Source organism: Monodelphis domestica, chromosome 4 (assembly GCF_027887165.1).
Source record: "Monodelphis domestica isolate mMonDom1 chromosome 4, mMonDom1.pri, whole genome shotgun sequence".
NCBI lineage: Eukaryota > Metazoa > Chordata > Mammalia > Didelphimorphia > Didelphidae > Monodelphis > Monodelphis domestica.
The window spans coordinates 291,392,323-291,416,672 of record NC_077230.1 but is presented as its reverse complement, the minus strand read 5'-3'; the positions used below and the strand labels follow the sequence as shown (position 1 = coordinate 291,416,672).

General features: G+C 34.8%; 1 protein-coding gene across 1 annotated transcript in view; it reads left to right on the top strand.

The window, feature by feature from the left end:
* Positions 1-24,350, top strand: part of MICU2 (mitochondrial calcium uptake 2) — a 186,467-nt gene that overhangs the window by 129,661 nt on the left and 32,456 nt on the right. Inside the window, exons 5-7 of the mRNA XM_007495212.3 lie at positions 9,414-9,461; positions 10,788-10,870; positions 24,221-24,286. Of these exons, the coding sequence (XP_007495274.2) occupies positions 9,414-9,461; positions 10,788-10,870; positions 24,221-24,286 (197 nt within the window). The remainder of the gene's footprint in view (positions 1-9,413; positions 9,462-10,787; positions 10,871-24,220; positions 24,287-24,350) is intronic.

Here is a 24,350-nt window from a genome sequence, read left to right as displayed (position 1 = left end):
AACCAAAATACTCAGAAGTGAAATTATAGTTGTGGATTTATACCAGAAGAAATACAATTATTATTACTTCTACCATTATATTTTTAATTATTTGAAAACAAGATGAATTTCTTCTTATGTAGTAGGTTAAAGGGCTTGAAGATTCTGCCTCCCAGTGGCCAATTGTAAATAAGCTTAATATTTTTTTCATTTAAAATTATGAAGAATGTTTTTCCTAGAAATTATCTTTTTTACCTTATATGATACTTTAATGTATTGCTATTTAATGTATTGTGATATTTTTTAAATTCTCTTGTATCCCTTCCTTTCTTTTTCCTACTAAAATCACACTAATTAAGAGCCTCATTGCTCCATTCTCAAACTATTGTGCTAGCCTCCAAACTAGCCTGCCTATCACAAGTGGTTTTTTTAGGAGTGGGGTTTTATGACACTCTCCTATATGCCACTGACCTATTATTCTTAAAATATCCTGAAATTTCACCATCTGACCACTTCTGCTTCTCCCAGACTACTTAAGAAATATTCTCTTTGAATTTATTATGAACCATCACTTTGACCTTCCCACATTGACTTAACCTGTCTCCTTAGGCAGTCAGAATTCCATGGTCTATCACTTTAATGTTTTAATGGCTATTGTTCTTTAATCACTTTCTCTGTGACTTTATCCATCTCCAGATCCTTATTTCTGGAAAGACAACCTCATCATATTTACCTCAGTTTAACTTATCTTTAAAATGAGAAATATTATGATATAGTGGATAAAAAAAGTTTCCTTAGAGCCAGGAAGACATGACTTCAAGATTAGTTTCTGGCATACTGTCAGTGGAACCTTGGATAAATCATTTAACTTTTCAGTACCTAAACCAGTGATGTCAAATTAAAATAGAAATGGAGCTACTAAACTGTACATAAGGATCCCTGCTTTCCACCTATTAACTTAGAATTAAAACATATTAACATTACCTACATTTTATTTGTTTTTTTTTTTAATTTTTGTTAAATATTACCCAATTACATATTGTTCTAATTCAGAGGCAGTCAGAAATGGCCAGCAGGTGACATGTTTGACACCTCTCCTCTAGACAGCTCTTAGATCAGAAGGTCCATAACTGCATTACTGCCACAACACTCCTAAGTGCTACTGGAACCAGATTAAAATTTAAGTAGGTAATATTTAACAAATGAAGAAAAATACAATAGATCAGATAATGATATGTAGTTTTCTAAATCAATATGCAGCCCACAGGGATCCTATATGTAGTTTCTATTTTAAATCTGACCATACTGCCTTAAAACCATAAGTTGCAGAGGTGTTAACTTACATTAGTAGAGTCCTTATCCATTTGTGCCCTAATATCAACGAAATTATAGATCCTTTCCCTGTCCTCTAAAATGATAGGCAAAGTAACATAAGAGGCAAAGTGTAAGACTTGAAATAAAAAAGACTAGGGTTCAAATCCTGCCTCTGGCACATATTGTGTGACCCCAGGCAATTATTTTTCTGTGTTCCTCTAGTAAATTCCCTGGGACTTAAGTCATAGATGGCTTATAATCTGCCACATTGAGAGTTGCACACATTGACTAAAACACAAATTATTCCTTTGTTTGCATCTGAAATGTTGTTACTGAATTGAAATAGGTTAATCTAATTAGTTATTAAAACACTGAAAACATCAGTAGGAAATATCAGTAGTATTTTTTGCCTTTTAGTTCTTTTTAAAATTATATTTACTTATATTTATACAACTATAATTTTTAGTCTGTGCTTAGAATTTTTAAATATTCTAATACTTCAAGGATCTGTAATTTCAACTGTGTGGGTTTGCTCTCCACTAAGATAGGTCACAGCTTTTCTTGACCTTAATAGACAATCTTATAGACTTAAGAGCAAAAAATATATCGGCTAACCTGATGAAGAACCTGTTGAACTTAGCTAGGCTGCCCTTCAGACATTGTTCTCCATCACCATCTCTATGTACAAGGCCTTTCTAGCTTGGTAGAACTTGGCCTACCTTGTGCTTCACCAGTATGACCCAAGGTCACCTCTATGCCATGATGAGGTGGCAAAGTGGAATTTTAAATAGAGGAAAGCTAAGAAAATTAAAGAAATATTTTTAAAAGTGAGAACCCTAATAGACATAATGGTAACAACTGAATTGGGCCTTGAAAGAAATAAAGAATTTGGTTCCAGGAATGGGAGATGACTGTATGAATGCAGAATTATGAAAAATCTTTTTTTAGTTTTTAATATTTCCTTTAAGAAAACTTAGAGTATTGAAAAGCCTCAGAGATAAGGTAATGTAGTGTAGTTAAGTTGCTTTTGGTTTATTTGGTTTTTTTTACTTACAAATTTTTTTACCTATAACCCTTATCTAGGCCAGATACAAAGCTTTTACTCTGCTCTTATCAGCCATCTGGTAGGTGGCAGTTGCAATTATCTAATCCAGTAGTCACAAGAACCAGAGTGATAGCAATGAAAATATAGAAAAGGCAATGGATATGGAATATCCTTCAGAAGTAGAACTAATAGAACTTGGTCACTGATTAATCTGAAAGATGGGAGAGAAGTAAGAGTCTTAAGATTTCATATATGGCAGATTGACAGAAACAGTAAAGTTAGAATAATGTTAAGGGGAAAAGATGACAATGTAAGTATTGGACATTAAATTTGTACTGCTACCTATAAATCTATGTGGAGATTTCCTATTTACAACTAGAAGTGATTTGGAACTCAGAAGACAAAGTAGAGCTGAAGATATAGATTAAGAATCTTCAGTACTGAAGTACTAGTTGAAGACCTGGAAGTGAATGAAATTGCTAAGGTAGAAAGTTATGTACAAAAAATGAAGGACTGAGAACAAAACTTGGTAAACCATCCACTTTAAAAAGTCAAAAAGACAAGAATCCAGGGAAAACAGAAGTATAAGGGATCTTTGGCAGTGTGTTTTCTCTAGATGAGGGGTGGGAAGTATCTAGTGGTAAGAGTAAGTTAACAGTGCAGGTGCTACAAAGAGATCACTAAGTTTGAGGGCTACTTTTTTTTATCAAAATAGTGACCTTTGACATAGCATTTAAAGTATAATTTGGGGAATAGAAAGCATATTTCAAGAAACCAAGGACATATTAGATGATTAGGAAATCACATATAGATGTGTTTCAAGTTTGGCAACAAAAGAGAGAAGAGTGATGAGATGTAACTGCATTAGGTAGAAGAAGTAAGAGCTTTGTGTTGAGAAATTCTGAGCATGTTTGGGGGCATATCGGAAGGAATTGTTGGCATCTTATGAATAAGAGTGGGAAAATGATTCCTGAAGTAACTTCCTATAAGAAATGGGAGGAAATTGAATAAAGGGCAGAGGTAAAGAGATTTGTCATAGTAATAGAAATACCTCTTCTGAGACCAGAGAGTTAACAAATAACAGTGATCAAGATGACTAATGGGAAGGAAAGTTAAGGAATCTCTTGTCAGGTGTCCTTGATCTAAGTGAAATTTGAGTTGGTTATAATCAATATTAACATTTATTAAATACCTACTATCTGCCAGTCACTGTTGCTAAGTGCTGAGGATAACATTTTTTTTTAAGTCATAAAAGGTCCTTCAAGGATCTGAAAATCTAGTTGGAAGAAACAGCACATATAAAGAAGATGAAAGGAGTACCCTGCACCAGGGCATGATCAAGCCCTACAGCAGGTTTGGAAATTATTCTAGGAGGTGTGTTGCCCAGTTAATTTCATCCTGCAGGGCAATTAGTTCCTGAAGATAATGAAGTCCAGGAGAGCAATCAATTATGCAATAGAAGTGATGTAAAGGACCGGGGAAAAGTTCTCCAAAGGCTACCCTTCTAACTAGAGAAGTGAGGGAGGAGGAAAGGGCACCCAACGGCAGAAGAGATGTGAATTTGATTTGATTTCAACTTGAATTAATCTCAATTTCTCTTCAATATACGAACTACCCCTTTGGGGTAAGGGAGAGGCTTTCCCTCCTAGTTAAAGAGGTTGGAGAGATAGGAAGAAGAGTTGGACTTTGGCAAGTTCCTTCCAGATCTTCCACCACTTAAAGGACATTCACCTCATCATTTCCTACCTTGTTGCCCTCCAGGATTTCATGATCTTCAAAAACTCATCATCCTTCAAGATATCAAGTCTGAAAATTATATCCCTTCAGTGAGACTTAATCTACTGCTGCACTCATATGGGGTGGCCTGTAGTTGGGGACTTAAGAAGAGGAAAATGTTTGGAAAGGTTGGTGTGGAGAATGATTTAGCTAGTCTGCAAAATTAAAGTGGAAGAACTGTCAAGTAGTAGTGGATAAATTAGTCAATTTTTTTTATCTGCTCCCACAAAGTTCAGCAGTATAAGAACAGAAATCTGATGACAAGATTGCCCTCCCAAGGATAAGGAAATAAAGATGGATAAAGTCAGGAAGAAAGTGATTCAAGAGCAATAACCATTATAAAATTAAAGTAAAAGCCAATGGAATCAGAATTGCCTGGGGAGACAGATTAATGTGGAATGTCAATGAGGGAAAGAGTCTAGAAAAATTAATAATACATCAAGGTCAAGTGATAGAACATAGTAAATCTAAAATAAATATTTATTCAAGTAGTCTGGACTGTGTGTGTGTGTGTGTGTGTGTGTGTGTGTGTGTGTGTGTGTGTGTGTGTGTGTGTGTGGTCAGAAGGTAGAATTTCATCATGTTTTAAGAATAATATGGCAGGGGGGCAGCAGCTAGGTGGCTCAGGGGATTGAGATCCAGGCCTAGAGATGAGAGGTCTTGGATTCAAATGTGACCTCAGACACTTCCTAGCAGTGTGACCCCAGGGCAAGTCACTTAACCCTACCACTCCTCTGCCTTGAAACCAATACATAATATTGATTCTAAGACAGAAGGTAAGGGTTTAAATAAAAATAAATGTAAAAAAAAAAGAATAATATGCCAGTGCTGTACAGGATGGAATATCGTAAAAAAGACTGGGTAGGCAGGCTAATTTGGAGACTTATATGGTAGTTTGAGGTAATAATGAGTGGCTTTACTAACATGATTTTAGTAGGAAACAGAAAGGAAGGAATACAAGAGGGTTTGGTTTTGTTTTTTTTTTTAATTTACCTCTTCTAAAGGCTTCTGTCATGGGTCCAAAACAGATAAGTATTTTATATAAATGGAATTCTAGGAGTTTTAAAAAATATGTTCTTGTGTAATTCGGGTTTCACTATAATTGGAATGACAACTCCAATTCACATTTTTGACATATTTTTTAAAAGTCACCATCTCTTATTTTGAAGTTGAATTAAAAGATTTTTACTTGTTATTAATTTTTTTCATCCCTACATTAAATCTTTATTTTTTCCTGAAGATATCTAGTGTTTATATGGAAGAGGAATAAATTAAATGTGCTTTGTCATGTTTAATGCCTAGGAGGAGAACTGCTCTAATTCTTTTTGAATGATCAAAGTATTTCATCCCTTGGCTGCATTGAAAAAAGCAGAGAATAGCTTTTCTTTAATTCTTAGAGGAATATAGCATCACAAAAAACTGCCAGATTGCTAGATTGCATTGATAACACTGCTAGGCTTTGAGCCAAAAGGACACCTCACCTTTAAAAAAAAAAGAAAGAAAAAGAACTTGTCCTTTTTGCAAGGTGAACTCTTTTTTTGTTTTGAAGGAAAATTCCAGTATATTCCTTTGAAACACCGACTTAAGTAAAAAGCCTGAATAAATACAGAGACGTAGCAGTGTCAAAATAACATCATCTCATCTAAAGATAGGGTTTATATAAACAGTATGGTTCAGCAATAACATTCTAAGCATCTGCCCTTTGATAAAGCTTTAAGAAAACTGGAACTTAGGGCATTTATAATAAGAAGAGTTACTGAAAAAATATTTAATGCTTTTAGCTTATAAATTAAATGCCACTCCTTGTTTTTAAAATTATCATTTTAAAGTTATACATCAAAGAAAAGTATTTTTATATTTTACAGCTTAAGAATTAAAGTAAAAAATTCTCAATTTCTTTTTTTTTAACAGAAAAAAGAAAAGAAGGAAATCCAGTAAGAAGTACAGATTAAACAGGACAGTTATGAAAGTTACAGTTTAGACCTGTATTTTAAAAGAAAAGCTATAATAATAGACATCTGCAAGTTTATGTTTAATCTTCTTTTCCTGTTTACTTTGCATATGGAAATGCCCTATTTATTTAGAGTTTTTCGGAATAAAAGTCAATCATTTTTTAAAATTTTCTCCCTCACACACCCTTCTTCACTAATTGAAAAGATAAGCAACACACTATCAATAGTATGTGTGAAATCATGCAAAATATCTTTCCATATTAACCATATTGTTCTAAAAAGCAAGAAAAATAAAGTGAGAAAATTATACTTCAGTTTGTACTCAGAAATCATTAGTACTCTCTGTTGGTGGATAGCATTTTTTTCATTATAAGTTCTTTGGAATTGTCTTGGAACATTGTATTGATCAGAGTAGCCAAATCTTTCACAGTTGATCATCATTACAACATTGCTGTTACTGTGCACAATGATCCCTGGGTTCTTCCCACTTCATTTACAACAGTTCATATAGATCTTCCCATGTTTTTCTGAAACCACCACTCTCATCATTTCTTTTATCACAATACTACTGTATCACAAAAGGCAGCTACATGGCACAGTGGATAGTGTGCCTGGGCCTGGAGTCAGGAAAACCCAAGTTCAAATCCAGCCTCAAGCACTTAATTGCTGTATATCACTTAACGCTGGTTACCTCAATTTCCTCATCTGTAAAATTAACTAGAGAATGAATGGCAAATCACTCCAGTATCTTTAACAAGAAAACCCCAAATGGGGTCATGAAGAATCAGACACAGCTAAAATGACTGAAAAACAACTCCATCACAGTTATACTCCAAAATTTGTTCAGCCATACCCCATGATAAGCATCCCCTCAGTTTCTAATCCGTTGCCAGAACTGCTATCTATATTTTTATACAAGTCTTTTCTCTTTGATGTCTTTGGGATCTAGTAGTGGTCTTGCTGGGATCAAAGAGTGTACAGTTTTGTAACTCTTTAACATAGTACCAAATTGTTTTCCAGAATGATTGGACAAGTTCATAACCACCATTTTACACCTATTTTCCCTCATCTCCAAAATTTGTCATTTCTGTTATGTGTGAGATGGTACCTCAGAGTTCTTTAAATTTACATTTCTGTAGTAAGAACTTATTTAGAACATCTCTTCATGTGATTATAAATAGATTTTATTTCTTTTTTTGAAAATCATATCCTTTAACCAACTAAATTAGGGAATGCCTCTTATTTTCATAAATTTGACAAAATTCTATACTCAACATATTTAATATTCATTAAATGAAGTCTTTATCAGAGAAATTTGCTGGAAAATTTTTTATATTACTTCATTGTCCATGGTACCTTGTAGCAAAATGTAGTTCCTTTGATTGTCTTTTAATTGAGTCTATTTTTGCATTTGCATTGTCTGAGATTATGATTACCACCCCGCTTCCCTTTTTTACATCAGCAGAAAACATATTAGGTTCTGCTCCAGCCCTTTATTTTAACTCTGTGTTTCTTTCTGTTTCACGTATTCCTCTTATAAAGGACATACTGTTGGATCCTGATTTTTAAATTGTTTCTGTTTTATGGGTGAGCTCATCCCATTCACATTCACTGTTAAATTATTGTGTATATCCTTGATCCATTTTCTTTGTTTTTTTCTATTTCTGATTTTATCCTGTCCCTTTTCAAAAGTATATTTTGCTTTTAAATATTGCCTCCCTTAATCTGCCCTCATCCCCTTCCTCTCACATCTCCCAACTGAGTAAATTACATGTATATACACCACAATATAGTCTTCCTTTTTTGAATTCTAATAAGAGTGAAGTTTAAGCATTGCCTGCCACCTTCCATTTTCCCCTCCATTGTAAAAGCCTCTTTTATTTAAGAAAAATTTCCCCATTCTGTATCTCTCCTAGTGCAATCCTCTTTCTCCACCCTTCTTTTTTTTGGGGGGGGGGGATCATTCTAATAAAATCAACTCACATATATGACCTCTGACTATATAAACTCCTTTTAACTGTACTAATAATGATAGAGTTTTTACATGTATCATCTTCCCATAGAGGAATGTAAACAGTTCAAATTTATTAGGTCCCTTATGACTACTCTTCCATGTTTATCTTTTTATGCTTCTCTTGAGTCTTATGTTTGAATGTCAAATTTTCTTTTCAGCTCCGGTCTTTTTATCAGGAATGCTTGAAAGTCCCCTATTTCATTAAATATCCATTTTTCCCCACTGGAAAATTATACTCAGTTTTGCTAGGTAGATTATTAATGGTTGCAATCCTAGTTCCTTTGCCTCCCCGAATATCATAGTCCCAAGAAGAAGAGCAAAATTTAAGGGCTTCAATGAGGTCAAATGGTTTATATTCCGATATGAAAGATGATATCTGTAACTCTTAAAAATTGTTATCAATATCAGAGTAGTAGTAGTAGTAGTAGTCGTAGTCTCTCGGTAACCGAGGATGATGATTGTCTTTGTGCATTTTCATCTATGATAGATGAGTGTGCACAAAGAGACTTGTGCGTGAAGGAGATTTAAGTGGAAAAATCGATGCACAGAGACAGTCCCACTCTCTCGGTGTTGGAAGCCTGGATCCAGTGGCACGAATATCAGAGTAGTTAGAAGAAATATACATAGAGAGTGTGGTAAGCTGTTTAGGTTGACAGAGTTCCATCAGACTTCTGCCTACCCCTTAAGTTTCTTACGACAGAAAAATATCACATTCCAACTTTCTGTTGGCTCTAATACTCCCAAATTTGAAGTGTCATTTTAAAGTAATTTGGAGGGGAATGTTAAAAGAGTTCAGCTGAGGAACTGCCCCTAATCTGCTATCTTGGCTTCACCCCTATCACATGAAGTATTATTTTTCTTTTAATTACATGTAGAAATGAAATTTTAGACAATTGTTTAAAGACATTTTGCAATTCAAATTCCCTCCTTCCTCCTCTCCCTCCCTCACCAAGGCAGTAAATAATGTGATATAGGTTATAGCAGTGTACTTTAATGCTAAATGTATTTCCATATTTCCCATCCCCTGATAAGAGACACATATACATATAATTTTTAAAAGGAAATAAAGTGAAAGATGGTATGCTTTAATCTGCTATCAGATTCTAACAGTCCTTCTTTGATTGTCACATGAAATATTCATGATACACAGTTCTTTATGACATTAAAGGCATTCATCCTGACCCTCTATATTGCCATTATAGAAGTATGCCACCATGCCAAAGTGAAAATATTTTTAAAGAAATTCATTGAAATTTTACATTTAGATTTTCCAATTATAATCTTTCAATTATGTGAATTCTCATTTAATATTTTCTGGTCCTTTTTCTTTCAGGACTAATTTCATATACGGAATATCTATTTTTGCTGACGGTTATCATCAGTGAGTATAGTACAGTTTCCTACACATGCAGAAGAATGTAGTTTTCTTTGTTTGTCAAAATACACTGTTGGAAGAATAATCTGCTTATGTCAATAGCAGCAGCAAATATTTGTTGAGAAGATACTGTGTCACAATGTTATTTAGACATTAGATATCACCTTCCCTCTGAAATTACCTTTACTCTTTATATTTATTATATGTGCATAGTTATTTGCATACAGTCTCCCTGATTAGAATGTGAGCTCCTTGAGGACAGGGACTATGATTTTGCCTTACTTTTATCCTAAGTACTTAGCAAAGTGCCCAGCACATTGTATAGTTAGCACTAAATAAATGCTTTATATCTTCAGCTTCAAAATTAGATATTTGTCCAGAAATATAATGCTCCAGTATTTCTCAGATTCAAATAGATTCTATATCAGATTAATGTAATATGGGCTAAAGCATGTTTAAAAGTTAATAATCTGACAGTGCTGAATTAACTACCAAAAATTTTTTTTGGAATAAAGGTAAGGTGTAGAAGAAATCTAGTCCCCATATTAAAAGGTTGTCGCTAACATTTTGAAACTTAAGGCTAGAGAAATAAAAATCCAATAGATTTCTGAAATACATTTTGGGGTAGATGGGAGAGAGACAGAGAGAGAGAGGGAGAGAGAGAGAGAGAGAGAGAGAGAGAGAGAGAGAGAGAGAGAGAGAGAGAGAGAGAGAGAGAGAGAGAGAGAGAGAGAGAGAGAGAGAGAGAAAATTCTGACACAAGCTACCAAAAGATGATCTATCAGATAATTTTTATCATGGAAAGAAATTAAAATTCTTAAGAGACAAAATGGCATAGTAAGTTGACAGCCATGGTCTAGAAGACCTAGGTTCAAGCCCCACTTCTGATGCATACTGACTCAGTGATCCTAGGCAAGTCATTTAATTTCAATGTTCTAGACCAGACCAGTGAGGTTAAACTCAAATAGAAATGGATCCCTCTAGGCTGCATAGTGACAAAGAAAACAACCAATTAACATTATCTACATTGTATTATATTTTAATATATTTTGTTAAACATTTCTAAATTACATTTTAATCTAGTTTGAACCTCATTTAGAGTTTTACATTGATACCTCTGATCTAAGCAACTCTATGAGACTGTAAGTTGTAGAGAACATGCTTTAGTAGAGTGAATTTTCTCATCTGAGATTTCCCTATGCATGAGTCCACAACATCTATCCCTATTATGGTTCAAATAGAAAATTTCTTATTTAAAGAACTGTGCCTGAAAATAATTCTTATCACACTAAGATTTATTAAAAAAAAATTTTTTTTCACACATTATTGCAGAACCCCAGACTGGGTTTCATGTTGCTTTTAAAATGCTGGACACAGATGGAGATGAGACAGTTGAGAAAAAGGAATTCTTTAAGGTATGTTGATTCAAGTTATTTTAGACTTTTTCAGATTTTTCTCTTAAGAACTAAAAATGATATTCTGAAGCACTTTTTCGTTTTAATGTTGTCCTTTTGTCTTTCCATAAAATTAAAATTTTGCTTGCTGATTGAGCAATCAAGATCCATCATTATTAAAATTTAAAAATTAAATGAAGTAGAGGATTACCTTTGGAAAAAATTTTAGACTTAAAGAATAATGAATGTGATGAATACAAAGAAAACTTCAGACTTAAAATGAACATGTCTATAACTGAACTCTTTCTTCACACCAACATCCCTAAACCCTGTCTGCTTCCTAACTTTCACATTATTGTCGAAGATACCTCCATCCTCTTATAGTTGGCTATGTCATCATAGCCTGGTCATCCTCAGCTTCTCACACACACTCCCATATCTAATCTGTTGCCAAGTCCTATCAATTCTGACTTTGTAACATCTCTCACATAATTGCCATTCTCTGACACTGTTACTACCTGGGGATAGGGCATCACATCATGACTGGACTATTTCAAGAACTTATTGGTTGATCTCCCTGCTTCAAGTCTTTCCTTGTTACAGACCACAGCAAGGCATTACCAAATAAATACAGTAACAGTAAAGACATCATACATTATTACATAGTTCTGGTCCCACCCTTTTCCATAGGAGATATGTTCTAAGATATCCCAAGTGTAAGAATTTAAATTTAAGTTTTTATGAGAATTCTAAAGTAATATTGTGGTCGCCTTTTTAAAAATATAACAGCTTAAGTCAAAATGACTTTTAGCAGCTTTATTTACAAAGAGGTAGAAAGAGTGAAAGTGTAAAAATGTAGATAAAGAAACATATTCTAATAAGCCTACCAGCCCTTCTCCTGAGAAGCCAGGCTAAGCCACAGCAGGGCTTCCCCAAGACTATCTCCATGTGAATTTTCCCAGTAATCCTGTCATGAGTCTTGTTAGTGTCTTGAGCCAAGATTCCACCAATGTAGCCTCTTCCAAAGCCAAGGCAGGAATCTCTAGAACCAATCTCTCCAAAAGCCTGGAAAGGAAGGCCAGCTATTCACCCAGCTCCATGCAGGATCCAGGGAAAGAGTCTCCTCCTTCAGTCCAGCTCAATGACACAGAGTCTCCAAAGATGAACTCTAAAGAAAAAGTTCAAAGGAGAAGTCCCTTTTATAGGAAGTTCAGGACTTTTTATAGTCCTTTTACCACATCACTTCCTGTCCCTTCCCCACTTTATGGGAACCAATCGCACTCTTTCAATTTGCCTAGTACTGCCCAGGGTGGTGTTGCAGCAGCCTTTGGAGATGTAAGCTTACTCTAGTAAGTGACTTGTGAATTCTCTTACTTAGTGTTAAGTAGGGGTGCTTTGAGTTCTTGATTTGTTTAGCTAAAAATAGGCAAGGGGAGAGTTAATCCTATCTTCACATATAGATTCTTAAAACTTCAGTTTTTACTTTAACTTTTCATTTTTAATACCTATGTTAACTCTACTGGATAATATTGCATTCTCTTTCCCTGCTCCTATCCCTCAGCTCAGCAATCTGTGCCCTTCCCTCCACCTACCCCCCCCAAAAAAAAACATCCAAGTGAAAGCAGAAGAACTGACATGGAGAGACCACCATGGGCAGACCAATGCTTTGGGCAGACCTCTATCACAAAGACAGGAGACTTTTGCCCCACTCTGGCCAACCAGCTGCCCTCCAGCCCACTGGAGTCCATCTGCCTACACTTGGATCCCAACCTCCACATATATGCTTGGCCCTATGTTGTTTTGTAATTTTTTTTAAATGATGGCCTTTTTTTGTCTATATAATTTAAGTTTAATTTTTGATACCTTTATTTTTTAAACCACCTTTATTGCCAAATATACCTGTCCCCTGTCCCCTGTCCCCTTTTGAAATTCATCTTTTGTAACAAAGAATAAATACTAACATGCCCATCAAACAAATCTAACAATTTACCCAGTGTTCAACACATTTAGCACTCTTCTCTGCAAAGAAGGGAAGGAGCAGCATTTTCTCTTTTCATCTTTTGGGTCAGCCTTGATTGTTATACTGAAAAAAGCACCCATTTTTTATTGTTATTGGGATTTTTTTTATTCTTTTCACATGCACTGCTATAGTAACTGTGTATAATATTTTATCACTTTGTATCAGTTAACGTAAGTCTCACCATATTCTGTATATTCTTCATATTCATTGTTTCTTGCTACATAATAATATACCATTACATTCATGGACCACAATTTCTTTAGCCATTCCCCAGTAATTGAATATCAACTTTAGTTCCTCTCCGTTGCTACTACATAAAGGGCTACTAAAGATTTTTTCCATATTTTGTCTCCTTGGAGCACATGCAACAGAGTCTAAGTCAAAAAGTGTGGACATTTGGGTCATTTTCTTTTTTTTAATAGTTTTATTTAAATTTTTATTTGGTCAATTTCAAACTTTATTCCTTGGTTACAAAAATCATATTCTATTCCTCCTTCCCCTCCCCCCACCCTTCCTGTAGCTGATGTGCAATTCCACTGGGTATTACATGTGACCTTGATCAGAACCTATTTCCATGTTGTTGATGTTTGCAATAGGATGTTCATTTAGGCTCTGTATCCCCAATCATATCCCTCTCAACCCGTGTAATCAAGCAGTTGTTTTTCTTCTGTGTTTCTACTCCCACAGTTTTTCCTCTGAATGTGGATAGTGTTTTTTCTCATACATCCCTCCGGGTTATTCAGAATCACTGCATTGCCACTTATGGAGAAGTCCATTACATTTGATTGTACCACAGTATATCAGTCTCTGTGTACAATGTTCTCCTGATTCTGCTCCTTTTGCTCTGCATAACTTCCTGGAGGTTGTTCCAGTTCCCATGGAATTTCTCCAGTTTATTATTCCTCTGAGCACAATAGTATTCCATCACCAACATATACCACAATTTGTTCAGCCATTCCCCAATTGAAGGGCATTTCCTCGTTTTCCAATTTTTTGCCACCACAAAGAGTGCAGCTATGAATATTCTTGTACATGTCTTTTTCCTTATTATCTCTTTGGGGTACAAACCCAGCAGTGCTATGGCTAGATCAAAGGGCAGACTGTCTTTTAGCACCCTTTGGGCTTAGTTCCAAATTGCCCTCCAGAGTGGTTGAATCAATTCACAACTCCATCAGCAATGCATTAATATCCTAATTTTGCCACATCCCCTCCAGCATTCATTACTTTCCGTCGCTGTCATATTAGCCAATCTGCTAGGTGTGAGGTGATACCTCAGAGTTGTTTTGATTTGCATCTCTCTGATTACAAGAGATTTGGGTCATTTTCATAGCATAATACCAATTTGTTTTCCAGGATGGTTAGCTCCACCAATAGTGAATTAATATGCCTGTCTTTTCATAATGTCTCCTTAATATTGATCATTCCATCTTTTATCATTTTTACCAATTTGCTAGATAAATGAAACCTCAGAATTGTTTTGATATCTAGTTCTCTTTATCTTAAGTTATCTGGAGCAATCTTTCAAATAGTTCTTTATAATTTGCAGTGCTTCTGAGAATTGTTCATCTCTTTTGACAATTTATCTATTATGGAATGGCTTTGTATTATTGTTTTTTTCTTGCATTCAATAAGTAAATACTTTTAAGTGCCTACAATGTGCCAAGCACTGTTGCTGAAAATACAAAAGGAGTAAAAAAAAATTCTGCCTTCAAAGAGCTCACAATTTAGTGGGGGGAAACAAGATGCAAACAAATATATAAAAATAAGTTATTTACAGGATAAAAAGGAAATAAGTAACATAAATAAGCACTATAATTAAGAGAGATTAGGAAAGGTTTTCTGTAAAAAAAACAAAATTTTAGTTGTGACTTAAAGGAAGCCAGGAAAGTTAGTAGAAAGAGTTGAAGAGGGGGAGCATTCCTTGTATGGAAGACAGCCAAAGAAAATGCCAATGGCCAAGAGTTGGAATGACTTGTTAATGGAACAGCAAGTTCAGTGTTACTGGATTAAAGGGTATCTGGTTCCCCAGAGAGTAAGGTGTACTCAGACAGGAATGGTAGAAGGGGGCTAAGGTATAACGAGCTTTGAAAATTAAACAAAGCATTTTGTCTTTGATTCTGGAGGCAAAAGGGCCAATGGATTTTATTGAGTAAGAGGGATGACATAGATAGACCTCCACTTTAGAAAAAATCTGACTGAATGGGAGATGGATTACAGTGGAAGGAGATTTGAGAAAGACACTACCCACCAGCAGGCTTATGCAGTAGTCCTAGTGTGAGGAGATGAGTGCCTTCACCATTGTGGTAGTGGTGTCAGAAGAGAGTCAGTAAAGGTGAAATCAGCAGGCCATAGCAACAGCTTTGGTGTGGGGGCAGGGGAGAGGAGAAAATAGTAAGAACTCAAAGATGACTCCTAGGTTATGAGCCTGAGAGATTAAAAGGAAAATGTTTCCCTCTATAATAATAGGAAAATTAGGAGTGGGGTAAGGTTTAGGGGGAAAGATAGTAAGTTCTATTTTTGATATATCTAGTTTTATTTAATGAACATCCAATTTAAGATGTCTTAAAGGCTGTTGGAGAAGTGAGATTGGAGGTTGGCAGAGAGGTTGAGGAATGATAGATTTGTGAATTGTAAAATCATCCTTGTTTATTCTCAAATGACTGATTTTAGCTTTGCTATATTAGAGAGTTTGGGATGATACAGTTTTCCCTCTTATATTCCAATCTAAGAGTGTTAATTATGAAAAATTATTATTCGCTATCAAATAGGGAAAGCATTTTAAGAAGTTTTAAGAGGAATATTATGGTTAGGTTCTAGTATACTTTAAATTGTTGGTGGTGATTATATCCACATGAACTGATGAGATTGCCAAGTGAAGTAGTATACAGGAAGAAGAAAAGAGGGCCCACGACATATTTCCATATTTTCTTTTTTATATCTTAAATATTTGGCACTTATCAGAGATCATCAGCTTGAAGGAGAAAGGGATTTTTTTTTTTTATTAAAACCCTTACCTTCTGTCTTGGAGTCAATACTGTGTAGAAGAGGCAGGTAAGGCAGGTAAGGTAAGAGGCAGAAGAGTGGTAAGGGCTAGGCAATGGGGGTCAAGTGACTTGCCCAGGGTCACACAACTGGGAAGTGTCTGAGGCCAGATTTGAATCTAGGACCTCCCATCTCTAGGCCTGGCTCTCAATCCACTGAGCTACCCAGCTGCCCCTGAGAAAGGGATTTTAGAGGGACATTTCATGCAAACATTTTCCCCTCAGTAAACAGTTTCCCTTCTTATCCTATATTTTGTTTCTTTTCTAAGAAAATTAAGTTTATTCACCATGAGCTCCTTCATCAGAATTTGGCTTTTTTTTTTCTTCACACATACCAAAAAAAGTATACTCTTACCTACTATTCAGATATTTAATAGGATAAAACATTGAATATAAGAAAGATTTTTTAAACATTTATTTTAAACACAAAAGACTAAATTTTGTTCCTAAGCCTACAGTTATGCCAACTCACTTTTCTTCACTAGTGGGCCTTTGTGTTCCCAAAATATCTATGTTAACTTAGAGTACTGCCCTGAATAGTGTCTTTTTTTAATTTTTATTTAATCTTTTTCTCAATTCCAAGTAAACCAAAAATTTTAACATTCATTTTTTTTCATTTAGTTCCAAATTCTTTCTCCTTCCCTTTTCCCCCTCCCCCCTCTTTTGAGAACACAAGAAATTTGATTTAAATTATACATGTACCGTCATGCAAAACATTTACATCTTAACCATGATGTTCCCTCAGTAAAAAAAGCACTCTGGCTTTCCAGAAAGTCAAACAAACTCTCTTCTCTAGTGAGCCCAACCTTTCCCATACACCTATATGATATTCCAAACTGAAATGCCACAGTGAGGCTAGAGTAAAGGGAAAAACAATGGTGATCATTAGTATTTCAACCCTCTTTTTCTCAAAACTGCACAATGCATAAGATTCCCAGTACTGGTAAAGAATGAAGTCCAATTATATTCATCATCATGGCTTAATTTCTCACTTTGTCAGTTCAGGCTCTAAAAGTTCTCAGCTTGAACCAACTCCTGTCTGTGATCCTCTCTAGTAGAAGCTCCTCCATTTCTCCAACACTGCCATTCTTACAGCTAGCTTTTATTACTGAAGTTCCTAGCATAACCAGAACAGTGTTGGTGAAGGTTTTCAAGTTCTGGTGCTCAAACTACAACTTCAAATTGCTTGTGAGCCCCCAGCATTACCACAGAGAGCAGAGGGGAGGAAGTGCTCGCTTTGGGCAGCAGGGCATGCAAAAAATGTCCTCAGGCGCTGGGAAGAGGGGTAGGGGAACAGCTGCTCTTTCCCCCCACCCCCACCCCATGCCAGCGGGGCTCCTTGGCCAATGCTGGACTAGGAACTTTTCATAACTCTGCTTGTTTCCCATGTGCCTCTGTATCACTGAGGCCACCCAGTTCCCCCAAAAGGAAGGCCTGAACAGGTCTCTCACTAGAGAACTGAGTCTGTATTTTATGTAGCTCTTCTTTATATCAAACCTCAATATTTCTCTAGTTTCTGGACTTCATGTGTACCCCTTTTAAAATTGCAAACCCATGAGCATAACTCAGGTTATGAATTAGCTGAGAACATCATTACCAGCCTGATACAGATTCACACCCTTTCAAAGAATCATTGTCCTGGGAATTTCATGAATTGTTTAAGAGATGATAATGGGAAATACAGGACTTAACTTGCCCCCAATAGGACAGGACTAAGTGGATATATAGCTAATTAAAGTTCCCCACTTTGGGGAACTCTCAATGTTAGTAGGTCTATTTTTTTGGAATGCTTTATTTTATAGCCTTTTTTCCCTAGCCTCTCAGAATTTTAATGCAATAAATTATGCATCCTCTCTTGGTGCTATCTCCAACTACCTATCATCTCACAAAAAAAAAAAAATTCTTCCTTGATACCCAACACAGAAAACAAGGAGCCTAAATACCAATAAGAATTGCTGTATACCAAATCCACAAATCATAATGGATAGCAATTTTATAACAGTTTCACTAGTCTTTTATTTTTATGATCTCAGCTAGTGAAATTGGCCTTTAAGGAAAATATTTTTGCTTGCTACTTTTTGAAATAATTTTCTGACATACATAACTAGAAATTATGTGGTCTCATACATCTTGTTATCAAAGCTGATTATACTTATATGAAGTACTTCTATTAGTAGAAATGTTATTAAAGGATGATATCTATTACTGTCAAAGTTACCAATTTAAAATATACTAGAACCTAACCCTAATATTCCACTTACCACTTCTCGAAATGCCCTCCCTATTTGATAGCAAATAATAATTTTTCATAACTAAATACTCTGAGCTGGGAATACAAAGGGGAAAACTATCATTCCCAATTCTCCAATATAGCAAAGCTAAAATCAGTCATTTGAATAAATAATACTTTTTTTACTCCACCATTCACTAGAGTTTTTACAATCATTTGCCAGTAAGTGTTTGAAAGAAATAAACTAAAGTACTTTAAATACCCTACAAGAAGGAACAGGAAACAAGTTGTGAAATTTCCCCCTCAATATCCCATAATTATGATTCATAAAATATTAAAGCATTTATTCTTGTCAAATCAAAATTCTTGTCTTTAAAAAAAATCTATGGTGCATTTATTTCTAATTTCTATTGCCAGTGGGGGGGCAAGGGATGGAGACAGTTGTTTTTGTTGATTTTTTTGGTTCATTGGTGGTGGTGGTAAAGAAGTAGTGATAACTAAAAAAGCACAAAACAATCCACTTATAGATTTTATATATTACCATCATATATTTGTTAAGTATCATGATAGATTAGATTGTGACTGATTTTCAAAGCCTGTTCCACTTAGTTTGAAACTTCAATTAAAAATCAAAATCTGTTGTTTCCTGGGACAATCAGTTCTTTAAAGTAAAAAATTTAAGTAAGCAATCACTTCAGGAAAAAACTGAAGGAGGTCCTGGATCCAAATCCAACCACAGATATTTTTAGCTGTATGTCTCTGGGCAAGTTATTTAACCCTATTACCTGATCTTTTTTTGCTCTTCTGACTTAGAGCTAACACTTAGTATTGATCCTAAGACTGGTTAGAGTTTAAAAAATAAAAATAAAATCAACCAAAGTTGCTAATTCCTTTTTGGGGGGGATAATTAGAAACTAAATCAACCCCCCTTAAAAATAAATAATGAGGGAATCTTCTCATAAAAATCTTAAGATCTATGGTCAGATCTTTAAACTGTGTATTGATTACAAATGCACAAAAATTTTCCCAAGTACTTGAGTTTTTATAAAACAAAAGTAATTTCAATAATATTGAGCTTGTTTAAGATTTGAATTTGCAATAAACATCATTAAGTGTAGTTACTGGTAAAGGGCAGTCTGAATAAGTGAAGTATCCAAATTTTCAGGTATTTTTTCAAGAAATGCAATCCTTTTACTTTCAAGTATAACTATAAAGTTAATAGCTGGTTCAGAATTATTCTTTAGCATTTTGATTGTAAATAAATTATACAGAGTGAAATGAGCAGAGCCAGGAGAACATAGTACACAGAAAGTAAAACATTATAGCACAATCAAATATAATGAACTTCTTTACTAGTAGCAATGCAATGACCCAAGACAATCCCAAGGGACTTATAAGAAAGAATGCTATCCACATCCAGAGAAAGAACTGTAGGAGTAGAAACACAGAAGAAAGACATATGATCGATCACGTGGTTCAGTGGGTATAATCACTCTATTGCAAATATTAATAATATTGGAAATAGGTTTTGAACAATGATACATGTATAACCCAATCGAATTGCTCATCAGCTCCGGGTTGGGGGAGGGAAAGGGGGAGGGAAAGAACATGAATCATGTAACCAGAGAAAAATATTCTTAATCAACTAATAAATTTTAAATAAAAATTTAAAAATTAAATAAATTATACAGTGACCCTTTTTAAGTCTTAAAAATAGTTTGCTTTCTAAATAATATTTGTCTCCCTGTAACCTTTTTCTTATAGATTAGTAAGAAAACTTTGACCATGCTCTGTCCAAATTAATATGAATTCCACAGCACATCTGAATTACTGGGGTTTTATTCTATTTACTTATACTACCATACCTGCTTTTATAGGATTCTATTGTTCTCATCATTGTTTGAAAGTTGGGATAAATCCTTGAGAACTGATTGCCCTTATTCTGGATTATGTATGCTTTTCCTTCTATTCATTACCACCAATCCTTCAAGAATATAGCCTTTCCGAACTTAATTTTATTTCTTATTACTCTCTAACACACTCTGTCTTCACTAATTAGGTTGATCTGTTCATTTTCCTTCTCCCATCAAACATTCCATGCTAATGTCTGAAACTTTTTGTTATTTTTCCAGCCCACCTCCCATTTCTGTCCCTTTTATTCACCTTTAATTGCATTTGTGGTCATTACCATAGAGTTTACCAGTTAGTGCTCCATAATGTGTTTCGTGTGTATTTGTCATTTCCCCTACAACTAGATCATAAGCCTCTTTAAGGAAGGGACTGTGTATTCTTCACAGCACTTTAACATAAGGTTAAGGACCCTTCAAGCATCTATGAATCACACTTTGAGAACTATCTTAGAACAGTACTTGAAGTACTTAATAAAATGCTTAATTGATTGATTGATAGCACTAGATTAGACAATGTAAAGGAAATAAAATAATTATAATAGCTGGCACTTATATAGTACTTTAAGATTTATAAGTTTTTTACACATATTATCTCATTTGACATAAAAAGGGTTATGGAGGGAATGATAAAAACTACCTATATGTACCCTCCAAGTTAAATACCATAAAATACAGCTATAAAGAAATAATAACAGTTGAGATATTTATAAGTTCACAAGAGGCAAAAATACAAGAAAGGAGCCAATGATAAATCTGTGGCTTCATGCCCATAGTTTAGTCAGAAATCAAGAAATTAGAGGTCCTAACTAAAGGCAGCAAATTTGACCTCAGTGACATCATCAAGTTTTGTTAAGATAAAGAAACAGGATAAAGAAGGGATTGGGGGAGCAAAGAATGTCATGGTATATTTAGGTTTACTCATGTGGGGTAAGTTAAGAACCAAAGTGGAAAAGTCAGTGGAAGAAGAAACAAAAGTTATTTTTTCATAGGAATATTCAATAGGCCACCTGAACAAAAAGGAGAATTAAAGGAGTTTGGGAAACATTACAAGCCTGGCACAGAGGCACAAAAATGTAATGATAGACAACTTCAATTAAGTAGACATCTGCTGGAACTCTCTCTGCCTAAAGCAGAGCAATTAATAATTTCTTGACTTGCCTTAGTGATGTTTTCATTCTTCATAAGGCAGAAGAACCAACAAGGGGGAATTCTATTCTGAAATTCAGTAATAGGGACGAACTTGTTACTGGGAGAAAATTAATGGGAATCCTGAGGCAAAGTGACCATTGCTTCCTAAATAGACAAGTTAAGGAAATTCAGACATATTCAGACTTGTTCCCTAGGTTTGGGGAAAGCAAATTTCAAAGGTTCATAGGAAAGATGGATAAGATCCTATGGACTAAAATGATTCAGAGAATGTAACTCGTTAAGAGTGGGAAATGGTTGAGAATACAATTCTGAAAATATGAAGGGAAATAGTGCCAGTGGGGAAGAAAAATGGGATTTGTCTGAATAGGCTGAGCACAGGGAGCTCACCAACCAAAATGATTTTTAAAAGAAATAAACAGAAAATGGAAGCAAAATTAGGTGACAGAAGGTGAATATGAGTGTAGCACAGCCCTATAAAAATAGTGCCAGGAGAGCTTAACCTCAGAATTGAATGATGAAGAAATGATGAGGTGATGAGGAAAGTTCAGGACCAAAAAAAGAGGGTTTCTTCATTATATTGGGAGGAAAAAAGGAAGCTCAGAGAAGTCAGTGGTCCTCTTTTTGGAGTGGGTAAAAAGACTATCTCCAACAACAGAGAGAAGGCAAAGCTGTTCAATTCTAATTTTGCTTCTGCATTCTCTGCCAAAAAGTATGAAGTTTATACTGAAAATGAGAGAACAACAAGAAGAAGCATAAAGTAAGTGTAGGCTTTCATCACCTTATGCCTGCATTGTTGCAATAGTCCACTGGTGCTTCTGCATCCCTCAGGTCTCTTCCCATTCCAGTCCATCCTCCATTCAGTCACCAAAATGATTCTCCTAAAGCACAGATCTACTCTTGCAAATCCAGTGACCCCCTTTGCCACCAAGAACAGATACAAAGTGCTCTTATGCATTCAAAGCCCTTTCCAACCTAGCCTCCCCTGCCTCCCACCTTTCTAGTCTTCTTATACCTTTTTCTAACATGTACTTCTCAATCCAGTAACTTGTTTTGATAAACAAGACACTCCATCTCTCTCCTCTGAGTTTTTTCTATCTCCTAAACCTGGTATACTCTCTGTTCTCATATTCATCTCTTGGCTTCCTTAGCTTACTTCAAATCCCAACCAAAATCTCATATTCTAAAGGTGGTATTTCTCAACTTTATAAATTCTCTTTTAATGATTTCCTACTAATCCTGTTTTTGCTTGCTTGTTGTCTCCCTCATTAGATTATGAGCACTTTGAGAGCAGGGACTGTCTTTTGCCTCTTTTTGTATCCCCAAAACTTATTAGCACAGTGCTTGGCATATATAGTAGGTACTTGATAAGTGCTTATTGACTGTCTTTATGTTGTCTGCAAATTTGTCAAGTCTTTTAAACAGTGTTTTTAAAGCATTTGTGCCTTTATCTGGGTTCTTGATAAAAATGTTAGATGGTATAGGGTCAGGCCTAGATCTGAGGAAGATTTCCCTGGAAACATTCTTCAAAGTTAACGTCAGACACCAATGACTATTTTTGGCACCAGAATGTAGACTCATAGATGCTTGAAAGAACTTCAACAATTTCCCAATCCAACTTTCCTCTTTTACAGGATAGGTAAGTAGGGTCCAAGGAGATTGCGACTTGCCCACAGTCACAAGCCTCAATGACCAAGCCAAAAATATAACCAGAATCTCCTTTCTAATCATGAGTTCTTTCTGTTAAGTATACTGTGGTCAAAGTCTTTAGCAACAGCATCTGAATTAAAACAAAGAATATAACCGTTAAAATTAATTCTTATCTATTCAAAATACTTCAAAATATTTGGTAAAATATTTCATTTTACTCTCTCCTCCCTCTTTGTGTACTTGTCTTTAATCAAAGTTCATCTGGTTAAAATGTTATGTTAACAAAATTTTTACTTAACTCTAATTTATCTTCCTCAAATTCACCCACCCAAATTATTAAAACATTACTTTATCAAAAAACTTTGGAACCAGGAAGAATCAGCAGGGAAGGGTTACCATCCGACCAATAAAACACTACAAAGAAATCAGGAGGAGGAAATAAAAGGAAAGAAAGAACAGAGGAAGGAGAGAGGCAGTAAGGTGGAAGAGAGAAGGGTAAAATGATTCTCATATTTAAAAAGAAACCTAGCAGACACTTCTTTAAAATCTGTTTTCTTTGTACATGGGGAAAAACCAGGAACATCAAAGAGAAACCAGATACTACTGCCTTTTTACGATTTTGAGTTTTGTTTTTTCAGATAACTTCTGATGATAACATAAAGGTAAAACACCCAAAAATAATTATTAATAAAATGAAAATAGCATAAAGAGAGGCAATTATAGATTCAGAAGCTTCTCCTAACTGATTTTTATCTAGTATTTTCCCCTTGCTGATTTAATCACAAATCCATTGTTCTTTTTTTGTGCTCCATTTGAGGATTATTACAAATGACCCAAAGGTAGGTAGACTTTAATATATACTGTTACATACCATTATATGTGTGTGTCTCTGTATATATTTATATATAATTAGACTCATTCATGTAGTAAGACTAATTTAATCCTGTGATTCATAAAATAGAAACTATAAAACAATGTTAACACTATAGCTATTAATTCATGATTTTATAAAAAAAGCTTACTACAAATGAATATTTGAAACTTGAAAAGTTCAGGTAAAGTGCAACTCCAAAATTAGGAATATAAACTTTTAATTATTTATAAATATGGTCAAGAATTTAAAATCTGTATTTTCTTGTAGTGGCTACAAAAAAGATAATCAGACTTTGAGTCAAACTATAAATTTTTGTCTTGCAGTGTGTTAAAACTCTTTTCCCTGGAAGGAAAGAAAACTAAATGTAATCTAAAAGTTTGCCGTGAAACATAAACAAGAAACTGTTTAATTAATCATAGAATCAGAGATTAGCAATTAACCACTAAAGAATATCTTACAAATTAAAACTTGACATTTAATGTTTTATGATTTAATTTTAGCTTCAGAAGATTATAAGTAAGAAAGATGAACTGAGGAGAGCTCCAATTGCTGAAACAATACAGCAGGTATGTAGCAGTAACCAAAAGCTAATATTTATTCAATTTCTGTAATAATATTTACCTTTCTTCT